At 36.6% G+C, this 19,481-nt stretch overlaps 3 protein-coding genes across 5 annotated transcripts; 1 reads left to right on the forward strand and 2 right to left on the reverse strand.

Moving 5' to 3' along the window:
• Positions 1 to 1,196: 1,196 nt before the first annotated feature.
• AMP1 (Peptidase M28 family protein) lies at positions 1,197 to 4,837 on the forward strand. The gene is made up of 10 exons (XM_078981320.1): positions 1,197 to 2,328; positions 2,540 to 2,782; positions 2,877 to 3,029; positions 3,128 to 3,196; positions 3,286 to 3,373; positions 3,549 to 3,632; positions 3,741 to 3,829; positions 3,934 to 4,047; positions 4,158 to 4,292; positions 4,430 to 4,837. The coding sequence occupies exons 1-10, from the start codon at positions 1,333 to 1,335 to the stop codon at positions 4,622 to 4,624; spliced, it is 2,166 nt and encodes a 721-aa protein (XP_078837446.1). The 5' UTR covers positions 1,197 to 1,332; the 3' UTR covers positions 4,625 to 4,837.
• A 254-nt stretch (positions 4,838 to 5,091) lies between these two features.
• LOC145032496 (ubiquitin C-terminal hydrolase 12-like) lies at positions 5,092 to 7,697 on the reverse strand. Of its 3 annotated transcripts, none has more exons than XM_078981323.1 (12): positions 7,571 to 7,697; positions 7,363 to 7,471; positions 7,137 to 7,205; positions 6,850 to 6,912; positions 6,667 to 6,738; positions 6,500 to 6,571; positions 6,317 to 6,382; positions 6,134 to 6,211; positions 5,928 to 6,044; positions 5,749 to 5,823; positions 5,582 to 5,666; positions 5,092 to 5,422 (listed from the first exon to the last, which is right to left on the reverse strand). In XM_078981323.1, the coding sequence occupies exons 3-11, from the start codon at positions 7,179 to 7,181 to the stop codon at positions 5,607 to 5,609; spliced, it is 648 nt and encodes a 215-aa protein (XP_078837449.1). In that variant the 5' UTR covers positions 7,182 to 7,205; positions 7,363 to 7,471; positions 7,571 to 7,697; the 3' UTR covers positions 5,092 to 5,422; positions 5,582 to 5,606. The 3 variants fall into 3 exon arrangements, with proteins under 3 accessions (XP_078837449.1, XP_078837447.1, XP_078837448.1); XM_078981321.1 differs by having other exon boundaries at positions 6,850 to 7,023; XM_078981322.1 differs by lacking the exon at positions 7,363 to 7,471 and having other exon boundaries at positions 6,850 to 7,023; positions 7,571 to 7,696.
• Positions 7,698 to 12,303: 4,606 nt separating this feature from the next.
• On the reverse strand, positions 12,304 to 19,251 carry LOC145032494 (ubiquitin C-terminal hydrolase 12-like). Its single transcript, XM_078981319.1, has 29 exons — positions 19,071 to 19,251; positions 18,645 to 18,762; positions 18,248 to 18,395; positions 17,991 to 18,148; positions 17,315 to 17,799; positions 17,119 to 17,227; positions 16,813 to 17,027; positions 16,618 to 16,727; positions 16,470 to 16,544; positions 16,304 to 16,382; positions 16,074 to 16,220; positions 15,914 to 15,994; positions 15,696 to 15,815; positions 15,503 to 15,625; positions 15,332 to 15,409; positions 15,151 to 15,242; positions 14,953 to 15,061; positions 14,801 to 14,869; positions 14,525 to 14,694; positions 14,247 to 14,424; positions 14,040 to 14,141; positions 13,888 to 13,959; positions 13,673 to 13,738; positions 13,531 to 13,596; positions 13,342 to 13,428; positions 13,139 to 13,255; positions 12,975 to 13,049; positions 12,808 to 12,891; positions 12,304 to 12,739 (listed from the first exon to the last, which is right to left on the reverse strand). The coding sequence occupies exons 1-29, from the start codon at positions 19,092 to 19,094 to the stop codon at positions 12,698 to 12,700; spliced, it is 3,399 nt and encodes a 1,132-aa protein (XP_078837445.1). The 5' UTR covers positions 19,095 to 19,251; the 3' UTR covers positions 12,304 to 12,697.
• Between the last annotated feature and the right edge of the window lie 230 nt (positions 19,252 to 19,481).

Consider the following 19,481-nt stretch of genomic DNA (forward strand, 5'->3'; position numbering starts at 1 on the left):
ATAGATGAGAGTGATACTAGGATGAAAAAAAAATGTTGAAATGTAGTGACAAACCTTTTCAAACATTTGAGTGTTTATGTATAGGTCTTTTGTATATGTAAATGGATAATCTTATATTTAGTATATGCAACTAGAAATTAAAATTATATTAGAATAAGACAATTAAATAAGGAAAATATTAAATTTGTCTGACATTAAAACCCACTTACCAACAAGTAGGGCAAACCCTAAACCTTATGACATGATTATCCTTGGTCGACGATTTTCAAATTCGAGACAGATATACACAATCATAAAATGTTTGCATTGCTCAAAGAAGTGTGATATTGAGTTTAACATATGTGAATTTGAGGAAGAAGACATCACAATATTGGAGAATTTGTTGCTTTGTCTTCTCTCCAAAGTAAAAAGGTTTTTATCCTAATGGTAAAAAAAAATGTACAAATGACTAGATGTTCAACTCAACAAAACAAATATTAGTTACGCGCTAACATGTTAATCTCAATTTCAATGATATTTTATAAGCACTTAACAAATTTAATAATATAATAAAAAAATTGTTTGTTTTTTTTATGGTAAGAAAAAAGTATTACACTCTTAAATTATTTTCCAATTTATTTAAATTGTAAATTAATCAAATGGATAATCTTTTCATAGAGTACGATCAATTTACCAATTTTTTCCTTTACCTCTCCCTTCTCATAAAAGGACAATCTCCCTTCTCATAAGAAAAGGTTAAGAATCAGCATCGACCCCCACCCCCACATCGCTATCATGGTGTTCTCACTCTTTTTATTCTTTACAAATTATTATTTTTTCACTCTACTTGGAATCTTTTATTTTTAATTTTCTGATTTTATCAAAGAAAAGTGCACCGTATCATTTTCTCAACGACACCTGAAAACGACATATTTTTTCTTTGCTTTCGTGAAACACGTCAATATAATTTGGTTTTTGTTCTTTTTGCCAAAAAAATATGTAACAAATTAGATTTATTTTACAACATTACAGTATGAGTCTATGACGTTATCTTTTTGTCAATATCTAATAATTTATGAATAAAATCATTTCTCACAAACATCTGACCAAATACAATTGCAGGCCATTGGTAATAATAAAGTACAAGTATTTATGCAAATGAAGGATAGGACCCACAAGAGGGACACGTCACCCCGACAAAAGCTTAGATACTACATGTACATTTTCTGCAACACTCTATGAATGCATTGTGCTATTGTACACTTGCTTCACCCTCTGAAATCCTTTAATCAATTTCCTCCGCCGTTTCCACCACCATCGCCCGCCGCCTCTTTCTCTACGCCCACGGTGTAGATGGCTCAGTCTCTTTACACTAGTCTTCCAAAATCAACCACCATTTTCACCTCTTCAACCTCCCCTTCATGCACCCTCATCTTCATCCTCACCCTCTGCATTATCTCTCTCTACTCACTCCATTACCACAACCAGCAAACACCTCCTCCGTCACCATCCACCACAGCCCAACATCCACCGCTTATCTCCACTTTCCTTAACTCTGCCTCTAATTACACCATATCTAACTATCTCCGCCACCTTACCCTCCACCCCCATCTCGCTGGTACCTCACCCTCATCCGCCGCCGCCGATTACGTCAAGACCAACTTCGAATCCCTCCATCTCCAAACCCACGTCACCAACTATTCCGTACTGTTATCGTACCATCTCCATTCATCACTCACTGCCCACTTCAGCAACAGCAGTACCGCCGTCCCACTTCCCTTGACCGAACCGGGGTTAGGTTCTGACTCCGGGGTCGTCAAACCGTACCACGCTTATTCACCATCCGGATCGGCGTACGGGAAGGCGGTGTACGTTCACCATGGGAGGGAGGAGGACTATCGCGCACTGGCGTCGGCTGGCGTGGACGTTAAGGGTTGTGTAGCTGTTGCGAAGAGAGGCGGTGGGATGTCAAGGAATGCGGTTGTGGTGAAGGCGGCGGAGAAAGGCGTGGTGGCGGTGGTTATGTATACCGAAAATAACGACCGAGCAAGAACGTATTACGGAGGTGGGGTGGAGAGGGGAACAGTGTTGGATGGTGTCGGCGACCCACTGACACCCGGATGGGGTGCAAGTATTAATGGAGACGTAGAGAGGTTAGGGATGGAGGATGATGAGGTTTTGAAGAGGTTTCCGACGGTGGCTTCAATGCCGATCTCGGCTGAGACGGCGGAGTTGATTTTGGGGTCACTGGAGGGGGCCAGGGTGCCCCATTGGTGGAGGGATGGTGACCTTTTCGGGAATTTTAACAGGGTTGGCCCTGGACCAACTTTCTTGAATTTCACATACCAGGTTAATTTGCTTTTCATTTTCTTGGACCACTTCAATTCTTCTTCTTCTTCTTCTTCTTCTTCTTCTTTCACTTTCAAATAAAATTTGTTGAATGTTGGTTGGTTTTTTTCATTTCATCTTATGAATTAGGCAGATTTGGGGTTATATCAGAAGGCATTTGATTTGAGTTTTCTAAATTTGATTACTAATTTTTATTTCAACTTTTAATCAGGGGGAGAATAAGATGGCAACAATCCAAAATGTATTTGCTGTGATAAAGGGGTCAGAAGAGGCTGACCGGTTTGTGGTTCTGGGCAACCACAGGGATGCATGGACATATGGAGCGGTTGACCCAAATAGTGGCACTGCTGCCCTTATTGACATTGCCAGACGATATTCTCTAATGATGCGTTTGGGGTGGAACCCTCAAAGGACAATCGTTCTTTGTAGTTGGGATGCAGAAGAATTTGGGATGGTAGGTAATATTCGAATTTAATAACTTGATCTTTTGACTCAAGATCATTGGTTTAGATTAGATATGTAACAAATAGTAAAAACATTTTATTCAGATTGGATCTACTGAATGGGTTGAGCAAAATCTTGTAAATTTGGGGTCAAAGGCGGTGGCATATATCAATGTGGATTGTGCAGTTCAAGGGCCTGGATTCTTCGCTGCTGCAACACCTCAGCTAGATGATATCCTTGTAGTGGTCACTAAGAAGGTATACGCCTGCTGCCTTAAAGGGTATTTTAGGTATTTTACTAATTGTCGGATAATTCTGTTGGGTTAAGTTAATTTTTTTTTTTTTTTAAATAACAGGTTACGGATCCAGATTCATTGGATTCAACGCTCTTTGAGAAATGGAGAACAAGTACTGATGGCCCCTTGGTATGCTCAATTTATGAACCAAAATGCGTTTAACAAAAACAAGAATCTATTTAATGAAATTTTTTGATTTTATTTATGTGTATTTGTAGATCCAGAGACTAAGTGACGTATTTTCTGACTTTGCTCCGTTTTTACACCATGCGGGGGTTCCTTCTATTGATTTGTACTATGGAAAAGGTACTACCAACTCTTATACCATTTTCCTATGATGCATTTGGCATTGTTTTAAGCGTCAAATTCATATCTATGCATTTGGCGTTTTCACTTTTTTAATTTGTTACCAATATTTGGATATGGTACACAAGTTCTACCAATTGCTAATCATTTTTTTGGATCTTATGACGATTTCTAGAGTTCCCGGTTTACCACACTGCTTTTGACTCATATGAGTGGATGGTTAAGTATGGAGATCCGTTCTTTCACCGCCATATGGCTGGTTAGCTTTTTTTTTTTTGGGTCTATTTATGCAAAATATTACAATCCTAAATATATCATCATGAAGCATGTAATGTAATGTTGTAAATATTTGTGGTTGTGATCTTAGTTGCTGGGGTTTGGGGGTTGCTTGGACTTCACATGGCAGACGATCCTATCCTGCCTTTCAACTATCTTTCCTATGCCACTCAGTTGCAGGTAAGGGAAGCGTTTCACTAGTTGTAAAATGCCAAAAATATCCTTCATCAGTAAAAATAAAACAAATTTTGAGATGTTATGTTATTCTTTTCTTGATTTCACAGAACTACACGCATTCATTAAGCAAGTTGTTGGAAGGGGATGTCTCTGTGCATCCTATCACATCTGCCATTCAAGAACTTGAGGATGCAGCTAAACAAGTAGAAGATGAGATGAAGGTTTGTATTCCAAAACCAGTTTTAGTGAATGGTTTATGGGATACTTTTTTGGCCATGTTGCCAACGATTTTGATGCGACAAGAGTTGTTATAATTCGATTCGTTTTGCAGAAATTGAGGGTGGAAGAAAGTGAAGGTCATGTTTTAGTTTTGAGGAGGCGCATGTTGAATGATCGTTTGATGTTGGCTGAAAGAGGCTTCTTGGATACAGAGGGGATTCGGGGAAGGCAATGGTTCAAGCATCTTGTAAGCATAAATACATAATTAGTAACTTTTAATGTTGATAATGTAAGTTCAGGATTGAGGATGGAAACATTTGCCTACTAATCAAATGTCTAAAATACCCTTGGAAGGGAACTCACAATGCAAGTTACATGGTGTAGGTATATGGACCTGCTAGTGAGAGTAAGCTGGGATTCTTTCCAGGAGTTGTAGATGCAATGTATGGGTCAAGTACAAGTAGAGGAGAGAAAGAGGAAGCAAAAAAGAAGCAGGAAATCATCATCCAACATGAAATATGGAGGGTTGCTAGGGCCATTCAAAGAGCTGCAAGTGCTTTGAAAGGTGAACTAACCTGATATAACACTTGCTCTTGGGAGAGTAATGACTAATGAGGAGGTTGTATATATAGACCATGCCTCTAACATGTCTCTAAGATGAGTTTAGTGTTTTTGATGCTTTATCCTCCCATACCCCACATCAGATATGTATATCCAATGTTAACAAAAGTCGGGCAGTATTGTTTTTGAAACTATGCTACCAACATATAGAAATAACCCGGATTTTGCTTATTTAGAACAGCTTATGTTTTTCTTTGTCAAGGTAGTAGTTCTTATGCGGTGGCCAAATGGAGTTTTAAACAGAAAATGTTTGGATTATAGCTGATGTGGGTACCAAAATGCAATGAGTTTATACCCATCTTTTACCGTGACTACACATGAAATAGCTTATTCAAAAACGCTTTTTTGTGATATCAAACAACATTAAGCATAAAAGTGCAATACAAAGTACTTATTAGTGGGCACAAAACTATGCCAAGTTTTTCTCTAGTTCCTTTGTTGCCTTTGTTAGAATCTAATTGGTGCAAAAGCTTAATGTCTGCATGTGTGAGCATATTAACACGTATAAGTAGGAATAGAAGTTCGATTCTTTTATGCTCACATACCCTCACATATGGTACCAACTAATGTATCTGTCAAGAATTACATCTAAACTGACTGCAGCAGTAAAGAGTAACTTTTTACACAAAATTCATGTAACACCAACCATTTTACAGCCATCTAGCAAAAAAAAAAAACAAACTATTTTATTGATTTATTGCTTTGCATTTCTCTTTAGTTGTATATTTTCACTGGCTTCTCAAATGTGCGACCATTCTGCACCAGATTTTAATCCAACATAACAAGTGCATTAGATGTCACCATCAACCAAAGCCAAGAAAGATGATAAAACGGATTTCATTAAAATAACAAGCCAAATAAACAGCAAATCATTTGATTTGATAAAAACTTAATTTAAGGAGAAAACGGGTTAACCTGATTTGCTATAAAGTAAGGCCTTTTATGGGGTCGAGTGTTCCAAACCAAGGTACTGCTCCCAGATACCATATATATCTCTTCTCTATAAACCAGGTTCAAAAATTATATGAGCATAAATAAATAATAACAACGAGAGGAATTAATGATAAAGTTTAACTGCAAACCTGAAAACGGGTAGATACAGCATCTGAATCTTGTAGATACTCGGGACGCCCCATGAATACAAATGCAAACTTCCACTGATAAATACAAAGAAAAATTGTGGGCCCAACTCCAAATCAGATAGATGACATGTCATTATAGCTTTAAAGTTTAAAGAAAGCATCACACACACAGAATAAACCTTGGAAAATTCATCATCATGAACATCCAACTTCCTCTCAATGCGGATTTTAACAGACGCTAAAGTTTCATTTTCACCAATTATCAAAAGGAAAGGCTCCCCAAAGTTTTGCACTTGCTGTCAATTTTATTAAAAGATAAACCCATAAATTCACAGTTCAATAGAGCATGACATGTATGTATGTATGTATGTATGTATGTATGTACCATCTGGTTGTCTTTGGTGAAATGGTAAACATGAATCAACCGATCCCGGGCTCCCAGGTTCTTCTCTTCTTTCGGAATCTTAGGAAGGTTACAACAAAACAAACAGACATAAATTATCAACACTTTCTTTCTGATTATTCACCAATTCATGATAAGTCATTCAGGAAGAAAGCTAAAACTTACTTCCTCTGCACGTAATGTCCAATATTGATCATTTATATTCTCAATTTTCTGAGTTACTGGAAAGATCTGCAAGCCAAGGACAAGAAAACCATATCACATGCATAAGAATGTGTACCAAACAAAACAAAGGATTATAATTATATTATTAGTAAATTGACTGAATTCCAATACGTACGTACGTACCTTGTAAATTTTGTGGTAAAAAATTTCAAGCAATCTAAGTTCAGCATCCGGGTGAGATAGAGATAATCCAACCTGTTTGTTTCAACATACATAATGCATTTTCATCAATAAATTATCTACTAATAAGATAATCTATATATGATAGTATTAGATTATATTTATAGAACCTTTGTCTTAACTTCATTAAGGACATCTCCAACAGTGCTCTGCTTAGGCAGCTTAATATTGTGAATCACAGGCTGTAACCACAACCACAAGTCCACAACACAGCACCTTTTAGATTTTAGAGAAAAAATTTCCTTGCACAAGAAAAAAGCATGCAACCGTTGCAGATTTTCAAACACACATACCTCTTCTTTGGTAGAATGATGAAAGGTAATCTTCAAAGTTTTCAGACACTGTATTTTTATCACCTGACGTTTTTTGACATATCCCAGAAATAAAGGAACATCAGGGTATCGGTATTTATCCATATCCTGAGCACGAGATGGTTTCTGAAAACAAATAATGTCTCCATCCTCCATCTAAAAAGATATATATAAGGCCTTTGTTTCAGATTTAAACACCACTCACAGTCACATATATATACGTAAAGCATAAACAACTTTTTGATGATAAAAAGCTGAATATATTATACCTCGCTATCTCTAAATGACTTTTCCATGTCAAGACGTTCGCACATGACACATGGCTCAGATCTTATTTCCTGGTCAATCATAGATACCACACAACTATGAAATCACAACTTGTACTGCAGGAACTGGAAGTTTACAACATATATATATATATATATATATATATATATATATATATATATATATATATATATATATATATATATATATATATATATATATATATACCTCATAGAGTTCAATTTTTTCATCTGGACTAAATCCAGCTCTCTCATTTAATTTTGATATTATTTCAGTCGGTTTACCACAACTCTTCACAAAAAACCTACCAACGTATCTGGAAAAAAAAAAAAGAATATAAAGTATAGCTACTCAAGAACCAAATTAACTGGCCTATTAAGAATTGAAGAGAGAAGACTTAACATGTTGCAAGTACCTGAGTTCTTCCTTCTCAGGATCATAAAGCTTGAAAAAAAACAAGAATATCTTGTTTGCTTTTGTCAGGTGGTGGAAGAGGACGCAAATCCTGAAAACAACACATAACTTTAGTCAGTAGTTACTACAACTAAAGAATAAAAGGTATTGGGAAGCATTAAGAGTGAATTAATTAACCGGCAAGATAATAACAATTATTAATCACCGGTCCAATCTCTATCTCAAAGAACAATTCCAGATCAGCATTGTCACTCATATTGGAAAGCTTCCTCAATTGCCTAACCTACATGACTTCCACATGTTTCTCATTAATTGGATACAAAAACTTAATACTTTAAAGTGACGATGCAGGTAAAAGCCACGTCATCATATACCGATTGTGTCTCCTCCTGTGCTGTTAAAGGGCGATTGGGACGGTATGTGTCGTTCTGTCTCTTCGCCCATATCCAGAACCGTTGAAATCGAGCAGGCACACCAAATTCTTTGGCAACCTCTTCCTGCACACCATAAGAATATGTATAACATGTATCGAACATGATCCACATGTCATCAAAACAAGAAAAAAAAAAAAAAAGAAATACCTTGAAAAGTTTAAATACCATTTGCTTCATTATATAAAAGCTACGGACTTTATTATGGTCGACAAGATCAAAATACATATCCTTCCCAATCTGTTGTAACATGTCTTCATCACGCGCAACCTACAGTACAGCATGTCAATTGATGATATTAGTGAGAAAGAAATAAACAAGGAACCAATTAGGAACGTGAGATGATATATATCTACCATGCACCTTGATAATAGTATACAGATGAGGCTGTGCCTTATATCTTCTCTTGACTTCCCTCTCTTCTTCTTCTTTCTTCAACCTTTTCTGGAAAAGGATAGTTACAAATTACCTTCTCTTTCAACCCCACGAAGTAGTCAAGAAAGTTCAAAACTAATACTTGCATGAGAAAACATACCTCATTAAGTTCATTGTCTTTGTTCTTTGCCAAAACTTTTTGGGGAATACAACTGCTATCCGTATGCATATGGTCAAACACCTTGCAAAAAGAAGAGTTACCTGGTTTCCAACTGTACTCAACCCGAAGAGTGGACAATGAGTATCCATTGCCATAAGGAATAGAAACAGAAATCTCATCAACCCAATTTCCAGTTGCCTTAAAATCAACCAGAATTCTAGCATATCCAGCTCTACCAGAGGCCTTCATACACATCCTTGCTGTACAAGTATCAACTGCCAAAGGATTACCAAGCATAATAGCAATAATATTCAACCCTTCCTTGTTCCATAACTCAAGAGGAATGTCATAGATTGTAATCCAAACAGGGAGTTTGAGATTATCATGTTTAGACTTATCAAGAACTAAACCTGGAGTCCACCTCTTGAGAAAAATACGGATGTTATTAATGGTCCATGGTCCATTTTCTAGAGCTAAAAACATTCCTTCATCAGTCTTGAATTTGAAAAAATAGAAACCCTTATGGTTCTCCATGACATCTTCAATGCCATGTGTTTTCCACATGTTACAAATATGGTATTCAACTAAGGAAAAATCGATCGCCTTTTCTTCAATGAAAACCCCATAAAGGGTATGAGAATATGGAAGGCTCCCCCTATTGACTACATCTGCAGGGATCATCACAGAACCATTCACATTATTAATAACAGGCTTCACATATTCAAGCTGTAAATCATTGCAGCTTGCTTTTATATCAGAACCATGACTAGGCAAGACCATCGTATTCTTGGACAACAAATCGTCACCAACAGCCCCATCATGAAACATTTTCCTCAATTTCGCCCTATCATGAAACGCAGAAGATGAACAATCACCTCCACCCACATCAAAGTCCCCCATATTACAAGCTTTCCGGCTATCAAGACTATCTTTATCACCTTCACCAGTTCTAATGGCATTCAAAGCTGCGGAACCACCATCCCCAAGACCCACAACAGTGCGGGATTCTGGTGGGGCAATGACGGTGCTGTTGGCGGCAGAAAATTTTGCCGCCTCCTTTTGCCAAACAGGGGCACCTTCTTCCATATTTCTACGATTTTAACGATTTTCCGAACCACCCATGATGAAAAGAAACAAAAAGCACGAGAAACCCTAAAAACACCAAGAGTCTAGAAAGAAAACCCCTTAAAACACCCTTTTTGTGCTGCATGAAAAGAAAATTATGGGTCGCTAATCGCTACAAAGAAAAACCCTAGTACATTTACTTATGTAATATGTAATGTGATATTTGCTGGTCTTTTCATCTCCAGGCCTAGTGGAAATTGTTTTAAATGTAACTTTTGTTTTGTTTAATCATCAGTTAATTATATTTCTTCTTTTGATATAATTCAAAAGTTGTTGCATGCATGCACTGATCCTCTTGAGCGTGCCATGCATTTTTCATCGGCCATTTGTACATGCACCAATAAGACTATAAGAGAATACTATTGATTTCTGGTAATATTCATTTCTACTTAAAATATTGAATGCAAGATAGAAAAATGTTTGAACCTTTTGGATTGGAGCAAGTTTTTGAAAGAATTTAATAGTTTCTGCCTTTCTGGCTTTATAGTTTTAAGAAAAAAAATCTTATAAACAAAAAGGCATTTTTGTACAATTTAAAACTCACTTTTTGCTGTGGATATGTTCTTTGGATACTTCCATTACAATATATATATTTTTTTTTACAAAAAAAAAAAAAAATTGCATTTCAAGAAATTAAGAATTTCACAAATTGGATATATGTTGTGATTTTAGTGTAGTTAGTGTTACTATTGAGACAGTTTGAGTTTAGTTTATTTTCCGAGACTAGAGGTGCGGAGTGTACAATCGGATTGATAAATGTGGACTCGGAAATACGGATATCCGGGGGCAGTGCCCATAGGGAAAGGGTTCAAAAGGGTTCCGCTCTAAACCCTTTTTATTGCGTCATTATAAGTTTGGTGGCATTGCTACCCTTATAAGCGCCATCAACCGTCATCTATCATATATTTAAGGAAGATTGATGTTGCAGACAACATATAGATAAACGAAATATTGCATCGTTACTCTCAGAATTTTTTCTCTGAAATACACAAATCTCAACAAAATATTCTGGTTTTCTAACTCTGATTAAGCCTATAATCAAAACTGAAGTTCTTGGATTATCTTACTTCTGAATTCATGCAACCCCAGATCACATATGTATAGCCAATGTTAACAATAAGAATCAGTATTGTTATTTAAACTATATATGCTACCAACATAGAAATAATTGGGATTGCTTATTTAGAAAATCTTATGTTTTTCTTTGTGAATGTACTTATTTAGAAAATGGCTAATCTCATTTGCCATCTTATGTTTGGGTGACAAATTTCTCAAAAAAAACTCAAATTTCACACTAACTGGAACTTTTTTTGCTCAGAAAATGTTCTTTTGAAGATTTTAACCATAAAAAAGTTTAAACTAACGATTTAAAAAAAATGCATATCAAGTCCAAGACATTAAGAATTTCGCATACCAGATCGGTATATGCGGAAAATTTCTCCTTACAAAAATTGAAAGATTGATATTTTCCACAACTAGTATATGTGTTCTAAAGTAGATATACCAATCTGATTATCATTATAGTAATTTATGAAAATGACCAAATCCCTAAAGTAGATATACCAATCTGACCATAATTATAGTAATTTGCCTAAAAGACCACCATATTCAAATTTGGTAGGGTTTGAACATCGCTATAAGTTTAAACTTAGTTATCGTGGTCTCTTTTATTTAAAATGTTCATTTTTCATAAATGCTCATCAATTCCGAAACTCGTATGTCTTGATGCTCTCCATTCATAGTTTGAAACTAAGTGGTGTCGATACATTACTACAAAAGAGGTTTCAAGGCATATATGTTGGTTATCCGTGGAAAGTGTCTTTTACCGTCGGATTCTGATGTAAACAAATCTGTCGGCAAAAATTCATGATAATTTTTCCTAAGAGTTTAGCGACAAATTTTAATATCTTAGTGATAGATTTGCAACATATTTTATGTTAATAGGAAAGTTTTGTTAGACGCTTCATTGACATTTTTATAAAAGACCAACCTATAATTAACTATTTATAATCAGTTTTTTCAAAAAACAATATAATTTCAACCAATAAAAATATTTCAAAAACTAATTAGAATGTCTATATAGTAAAATGAATGACTTTTTAGCCAACCCCATTTTATTATATGTAACTTTGGGTGGCTCATATTTCAATTAGAGTTTTTAGGTTTTAGTAAATGTCTAAAATCCGTTTTATAGCTAGGTACAAGATGACTAAAGGATCTTTGTTGGACAAAACCAATACTATATTTTCAGATCTTGTAAACTATATTCTTAGATCTTGTAACACCCCTAGATCCAACATGAAATATGGAGGGTTGCTACTTGCTAATGCTAGCTAGGTAGGGCCATCCAAAGGGCTCCTGCAACTGCTTTGAAGCTTGAAAAGTGAACCAACATAGCAGATGGGAGTAATATGTCCTGTTAGTGTCCCTGACGCTTCATCCACACATCAAAACACGCATAGTCGATGTTAGCACCAGCTGCCGGGATATAGAAATAACCATAGTTACAATTTGACTTGTGTAGTGGTTCAAACAACCAGTCTTGACTGTGATTTAGTTGCTTGATATTATGTATATAATACACGGCAAGAAGTAAATTGTGAAGTGTAAGGAGGTAGCTGTATCTGTAAAGTGCAAGCAGTATCAGTAGAATTGTAACTTTTTACAAAATTCATGTAGCATATCAGCAACCATTTTACATCCAACATACAAAAAGAAAAAAGACTATTTTAGGCACGCAGGCAGGGAGGCAGCTTGCTTATACACTCAATCGCTCTTGCTCATTCAACAAAATCTTCCTATGTACTACTTACTAAATTACACATGACATATCTCAACAAGACAAGAGAAGAGGGGGGCTGGTGCTCATATCAACAACACATTTAAAGGGGGTCCAAAAAGAATAGCATAGCATTAGCAGCAACCTACAATACAAAACCAAAAACACAGACGAAGGAAAGGAAAGGAAAGGAAACCAAAGGAAAGCAAGCAGCTGCCAAGTGCCCATTTTCAATTGCTTTACATTTTTGGCATGTTCTTAGTTGTATATCTTCACTGGCTTCTCAAATGTATGACGATTCTGCAATCATTTCAATTTCAGTATTAACTACAATAAAGGCATAAATTAAGGAGAGATGAGATGGGTACCTGATTTGCTGTAAAGGACCTTTTTGGGGTGGTGTCAGAGTGTTCTAACCCAAGGTACTGCTCCCAAGCACCATAATCTCTTCTCTACATTCCAAACCCAAACATAACATATTATAATACTATAGTAGTACACTCAAGTCAAGTGGATAATGAAAGTAAGTACATACCTGAAAACGACTAGATACAATATCTGAATCTGTTAGATACTCCGGACGTCCCAGAGATAGAAACGCAAATTTCCACTGACAAACAAAATCCAAAAAGGGAAACAAGTCACATACATGCTGCTCAAAAGAAAAAAATCATATCATATCATATATGATAATCATACCTTGGCAAATTCCTCATCCGGAACCTCTAACTTGCGCTGAATGCGGACTTTAACAGCTTCTAAAGTTTCATTTTCATGAATTATTAGAAAGAAAGGCTCTCCAAAGTTTTGCACTTGCTGTCATGTCAATTTTATAAAATAAATCAACCGCTCTACGGAACATGATATGATGTGGTGGAACAGAAGGGTGGTGTGGTTATTACCATCTGGTTCTGTGCAGCCTCTTTGGTGAAATGGTAAACATGAATCAACCGATCCTGAGGTCCTAGATTCTTCTCTTCTTCTGGAATCTTAGGAAGGTTACAACAAAACAAACACACATAAATTATTTCCACTTTCTTCCTCATTATTCACCAATCAAACATAAGGAAGAAAACTACAAGTCAACTTACTTCCTCTGCACGTAATGTCCAGTATTGATCATTTATATTCTCAATTTTCTCAGTCAGGGGAAAGATCTGCAAACGAAACCAAATCAATCAAATAATAATAACTAGCATTACAAAGGATTCTAATTACCAACTATATTAATACCTTGTAAATCTTGTGGTAAAATACTTCAAGCAATCTCAGTTCAGCATCCGGATGAGATAATTCAACCTGCTTGTTTCAACATACATGCATTTATTTTATTTTCATCAATACAATTATAAACAAAAACACAACAAGCAGTTTCAGATTTCAGTCACCAACAGATCCACTAATCAGATAATCCATAAATGCAAGTTGAGAGGAATGTATATTTATACCTTTGTCTTGATCTCATTGAGAACATCTCCGACAGTGCTCTGCTTAGGCAGCCTAATATTGTGAATCACAGGCTGCAACCACAACCACAACACAAGAGCTTTTAGATTAGAGACTAAAAGGAACAGTTGTAGCCCTTTCTCCGCACACCTACCTCTTCCTTGGTTGCATGGTGAAATGCAACTTTGAGAGTTTTCAGACACTGCAATTCCGGGAGAGGGATGTCTAACACCTCGTAATACAGAATATCAGAAACCTGTGACAAACAGAGAGTCATTTTGATTTTGTGGTTACCATAATCATATCATATGTTGTTATGTCATCAGCAAGGACAAGTCAGAAAAAGAGAAACCAAGGCTACCTGATTGTAGTGAACAAGCATGTCTAGCAAATGTTCTGCAACCCGAAACTTTATGGGGTGGGGCTTTGGTTGTTGAGAATAACAGTTGTGAGGAGTCAGCCTGATTTTCGTAGGATCATCCAGACCAAGCTGCCTGGCAACTCTCTCCGTCACATCATCATATGTATGCAGCTTTGACCTATCCGTTCCATTCCATTCCATTCATTTTAAAGTATATATTACTTTCATGTTGATTTACCACATTATGAAATAAGAAGAAACCCCCAAAAAAAACTCACAGTTCAAGACAGAAATCATCCTCCTTGGGTCTATCCAGAGATCGAAAATGAACCATCTGACGATTTTTCACATATTCCAGAAACGAAGGAACATCCGGATATCGGTATTTATCCCCATCCCCAGCCCCAGACACTACTTTCTGAAAGCAAATAATATCTCCGTCCTCGATCTACAAATAAAATAAAGGATTTTCTTCAGATATATAGGCAACCAGCTTTTTCATTATAGAAGAAGAAGAAGAAGAAGAAGAAGAGGGTTGAGACTAGTAATAATACCTGGCTAGATCTAAATGAGCTTCTCTTGTCAAGACGTTCACACATCACACATGGCTCAAATTTTATCTCCTGATCAATCATCAACCCATAATAAATATGATTTCACAAACAAACAAACATGCAATGAATTGCAAGACCAACAGAAAACATACCTCATACAGTTCGATTTCTTCATCCGGACTAAATCCAGCCCTCTCATTTAATTTTGATGTAATTTCAGTTGGTTTAGCAGAACTCTTGACAAAAAACCTACCAACATATCTGCAAAAATAATATAACATATGATATGATTACACAATAACCCCATCTCATTAGGCCACTGAAAGATATAATTAACATGTTGAAAGTACCGGAGTTCTTCCTTCACCGGATCATAAAGCTTGAAGAAAAGAAGTAGATCATCCTTGCTTTTCTCAGGTGGTGGAAGAGGATGCAGCAAATCCTGAAAACAAAACAACAAATCATTTTAGTAGTTAGTACAACTAATTACAGAATTAAATGCAGCAAGAGAAGATAAATATTAATCATTACCAGTCCAGTCTCTATCTCCAGGAACAATTTTAGTTCAGCATTGTGATTCTTATTGGAAACCTCCCTCAATTGCCCAACCTACACTTCCACATGGTACATTGCTTGTCATTGAATACATGTCAAAAACTTAAAGTGAGAATGCAAGTAAGTAAAAGCCACGTCATCATATACCGATTGTGTCTCCTCCTGTGCTGTTAAAGGGCGATTGGGACGGTATGTGTGGTTCTGTCTCTTTGCCCATATCCAGAACCGTTGAAATTGAACAGGTATACCAAACTCTTTGGCAACCTCCTCCTGCAGATCACTCCACTATAAGAATAACACATAATCCACATATCATAAAAACTAGAAAAATAAGAAATACCTTGAAAAGGTTAAATGTCATTTGCTTCTGTATACGAAAACTACGGACTTTGTCATGGTCAACAAGATCAAAAAATATATCCTTCCCTATCTGTTCTAACAGGTCTGCATCACGGGCAACCTACACATTCATGACTATTAGTAATATGATATGATTTTCATAAAAGAGATAAACAAACAACCCATTCAGTAACTTGAGATGACATAATCATCTACCACCTTGATAATAGTGTACAGATGAGCCTGTGCTTTATATTTTCTCTTGTCTTCCTTCTCTTCTTGTTCTTTCTTCAACCTTATCTGGAAAAGAATAATTACAACCTCAAGCAATGTCTTTCTCATCTAAAAATTAATCTAAAAGATTGATGTGTTTAATTACCCTAAGATGTTCAGCAATGTCTTTCTCATCTACATCACAGATTATCTTCTCTTTGTCGCTTTCACGTACGTAAACAAGCATGTATGCATTCGAGTATTTTGTAAATTTAAACGGAGCATTATTGAAGCCAGGATTTGTCTGGGGTAGCTGTTGCAAGGCATGGAGGAAAAGAAGAGGATAAATTCATAGTTGGAAAAACAGAAGCTAAAGAAAGCAATGCACTCATTTACCTCTTCCTCACCACCATACTGCTCTTCTAGGGCCCTCTTCACATCTTCTTTTGATACTCTTTCATCGTCAAACTTGAACCTAGTTGCAACAATGATTACATGATTAGGGCTCATGTGAAAACACTTGACAATACATGCAGGAAATGATTAAAGATATAGAACTCACCATTTATCTGAAAGTGTTGGCCTGATAAATGCATAGTAGTGTCCACCATGCACACCACCACTATGAACCAATACACTGCCAAGATACACGGTGAAAAGGTAAGTCCTGATTTTGCAAATACCCAATATTTGATAGCCACATTTGATACCTATGCAGGGTATAGAGATTCCGGACACTCTTATCTGCATCAGGTGATAGGTATTTGCCATTCTCCCTGTCAAGGTCCAGCTCCAGTGGGAATTCGTAACGATCATTTATCTGCACAATGAATCAGAACAATAAAGATGGTCATTTGAAATAAGCTGCATAAAATATTAGAAAAACTTTCTCAACAATCGCTTACCTTTACCATAGTATCCCTTGTAAAATCATACTCAAACCGCTTTAGCTGAAGTTGAAGAACAGGTGGGAAATCAATAAACAGGACACCCTTCTTAGCCTCCTGTAAACCATGTGCTTCAGCATGGTATTTATTGTCACCTTCAAGACGTTCCACTTCAACATATTTGTCAAAAGATTCATAAACATCCCGACAGCCTTTCACGTCAAGTTGAAGATCTGATACAAACATTATGATATTGTTAACAGAATCACCAATTTCAATACATCAAACTGTTGAGAGTTGCAACTTTTCATGCATGATTAATACCATAGTATGATTCTTTTCTTGTCGATTTGAAGTCCACATTGATGCATTCAATGTAATTCATATTGTGTCCTTCAAATAACTTCTGTATTGTTCCTTCCACAACTGTTCCCTGAACCCAGCAACAATCAGAAGTCAGGATAAATATGAACAGTAAAGTTCGAGGCTTTTGTGAGAGATGTGAAAAAGAAAAGGTCACCTTCATCTTGTCTTCAAGTTTCTCACACAAGACCCTATTAAGTTCTTGGACATCATGCTGCATGAAAGAATCATATGTGTCCCATCCAAAAGATTTTGTCAGTTCTTTTGTTGCAACACTGGTTTCATTGTATTGGAGTTTATAGAATAAGCTCTGAAGAGCCAAGGGAATACTCCCTGAGGGTATATCATTTTCTGTTGTTGGCATATGGTAGACAGCTTTTCTAAAATAAGGCATGTGATAGAGGGTTTGGAGAAGAGAGTTCATGTAACATGTTGCTCCTTGATTCTTAAGACCAACATAACCAGTCTCTTTCTTTGAGTCATACGTCCAATAGTCGATCACTTTCCGTACAGCAACATCAGCTTCAATAATGCAAGTATCATTCATAATAAAACCTCTACCAGGGTCATATAAATCACTAAGAGCCATGAATGATGTGAAACCCCAATCACTCTCCCTTGCATGGAACTGGTGCTGTGTGTCTGTCAAAAAGGATTGATTTTAAGACATCATAAGATCACTGTCTGGATTGCAAGCTCTAATTACAATTCTCTTGCTAAAAAGAAGATACTAGCCCATTCCTCTGATAGGAGTTTCTAATGAAGGAAAACAAGACCACAACTATAGGTTGCAATGTAATAAATATAAGAGTTTCATAAAGCATAATACATACCTTTCTTTACAGTCAACCTGTTGTGAATTTGATTAACAACAGACAAACTGAATTGTGCATATCTACTCCAACCATATGGCAATGATGAGGAATCAGCTACATCTAAGTACATGGACAAATGATCCACATTGTTTCCCTTTGGAAATATAAGCACACGCCTGCCAAAAATAAAACCAGATGGGAAGTTGGAAAATGAACAAGAACACAACACATATGCATGAAAAAGGAAAATCCATAAGGAGAAGACCAATCTTTACCATTTAAAACCACCAACCACAAAGATATCAGAATATAGCTTTTTATTGCTTTGACGAGAGAAATTCTCAATGGTCCATGTAAACCTAGAAGTCTGAGGTTCATCAACTGTTTGATTCTCCCCTGTGCTAGCAACTTCTTGACCCGCAACTAATGAATCCAAATTATAAAATGGAAAGCTTAGATAACCAAATAAGAACACAACATGCTGCAGAGTAGACTACAACACATGCTAGTTATAAAGTTCCTAAGTTCAATAAATCAAAGCACGTGTGCACGTATTCATTCATACCATGCCCACAAACATTTTCCAGCCTCAACTGAAATTCGTTTATTTATTTCATTATTGAAATAGAGTTTAAAAAAGAATGAGTCATGATGGATGAAGGAAACAAGAACCTTCCATTGGCTGAGGAACTTCAATTGGCGGAGTACCATCGAAAGCCACAGGACCTTGCACCGGTCGACGCCCTTCCAGTAGCTCCGTGTGCGGCACAAGCATCTCCTCGTCTTCTTGCTGTCAAATTAATAGAAAATTAGTAGTTATCCAAACAGTCGATCGACTACCGAAAATCCGATCCAAGAAAAACCCCAAGGCATCACCGGAAAACATAAAAACCCTAAATTCACACTCCAAATGCCAATTGAACTACATTAATACACTCCCCTGACTAAATTACAAAAACCCTAGCACGATCGTAAAACCAAACAAAAAATCATGAATCCCGCAGACACGGCACCCATCGTAACAGCAACACTTCACACTAATTCAGATGTACATAACAGCAAGAACTGAAACTTCCAAACACGGAAAGAGAGACATACATCTAATGGTTGTGGAGTGACCATAGTCACGGTTCGGGTGAGGCGAAGACCGTCGGATCAACGTTGGTTTCTAGAGAGAAAGAAAGTGTTGGAAATGATGAGAGAGAGAGAGAGAGAGAGAGAGATGACAATGGCGACTGATGCGCCCTAAAACTGTGTGCGGAATAACGAAAGCACTCTCGCTTATTGTCCTGAGCATCGATGGGAGTAGGGACACGTTTGGAATTTTCGTAAAATCGTTAGGGCAATTTGGGTAATTACGAGCGAAAGTGAGGCACGGCTTCTGTATGATCGATTTTGTCGATCCTGGTTATTTAACCAATGATATTCTTACACACATGTCTTTGATTCGTATGTGCATATGCAAATTGTGGGGTGCGTGTACAAGCAATCACAACCTTTCAATGAAGT

The sequence above is a fragment of the Lactuca saligna genome, chromosome 2, assembly GCF_052625555.1.
Source record: "Lactuca saligna cultivar CGN05327 chromosome 2, ASM5262555v1, whole genome shotgun sequence".
Taxonomy (NCBI): domain Eukaryota; kingdom Viridiplantae; phylum Streptophyta; class Magnoliopsida; order Asterales; family Asteraceae; genus Lactuca; species Lactuca saligna.

Excerpts from the sequence above, each read along its gene's own strand:
- LOC145032494 (XM_078981319.1), bottom strand. The coding sequence starts at position 19,094 with ATGGTCACTCCACAACCATTAGAT. Across the intron at positions 15,062-15,150 it reads CCGGTGAAGGAAGAACTCCG|ATATGTTGGTAGGTTTTTTG; the intron begins GTACTTTCAACA and ends TTATTTTTGCAG. Across the intron at positions 13,960-14,039 it reads ACCATGCAACCAAGGAAGAG|CCTGTGATTCACAATATTAG; the intron begins GTAGGTGTGCGG and ends TTGTGGTTGCAG.
- LOC145032496 (XM_078981321.1), bottom strand. The coding sequence starts at position 7,181 with ATGTGCGAACGTCTTGACATGGAAAAGTCATTTAGAGATAGCGAG. Across the intron at positions 7,024-7,136 it reads AGTCATTTAGAGATAGCGAG|ATGGAGGATGGAGACATTAT; the intron begins GTATAATATATT and ends ATATCTTTTTAG. Across the intron at positions 6,383-6,499 it reads TTTACCACAAAATTTACAAG|ATCTTTCCAGTAACTCAGAA; the intron begins GTACGTACGTAC and ends CTTGGCTTGCAG.
- AMP1 (XM_078981320.1), top strand. The coding sequence starts at position 1,333 with ATGGCTCAGTCTCTTTACACTAGTCTTCCAAAATCAACCACCATTTTC. Across the intron at positions 2,783-2,876 it reads ATGCAGAAGAATTTGGGATG|ATTGGATCTACTGAATGGGT; the intron begins GTAGGTAATATT and ends CATTTTATTCAG. Across the intron at positions 4,048-4,157 it reads AAGTAGAAGATGAGATGAAG|AAATTGAGGGTGGAAGAAAG; the intron begins GTTTGTATTCCA and ends TTCGTTTTGCAG.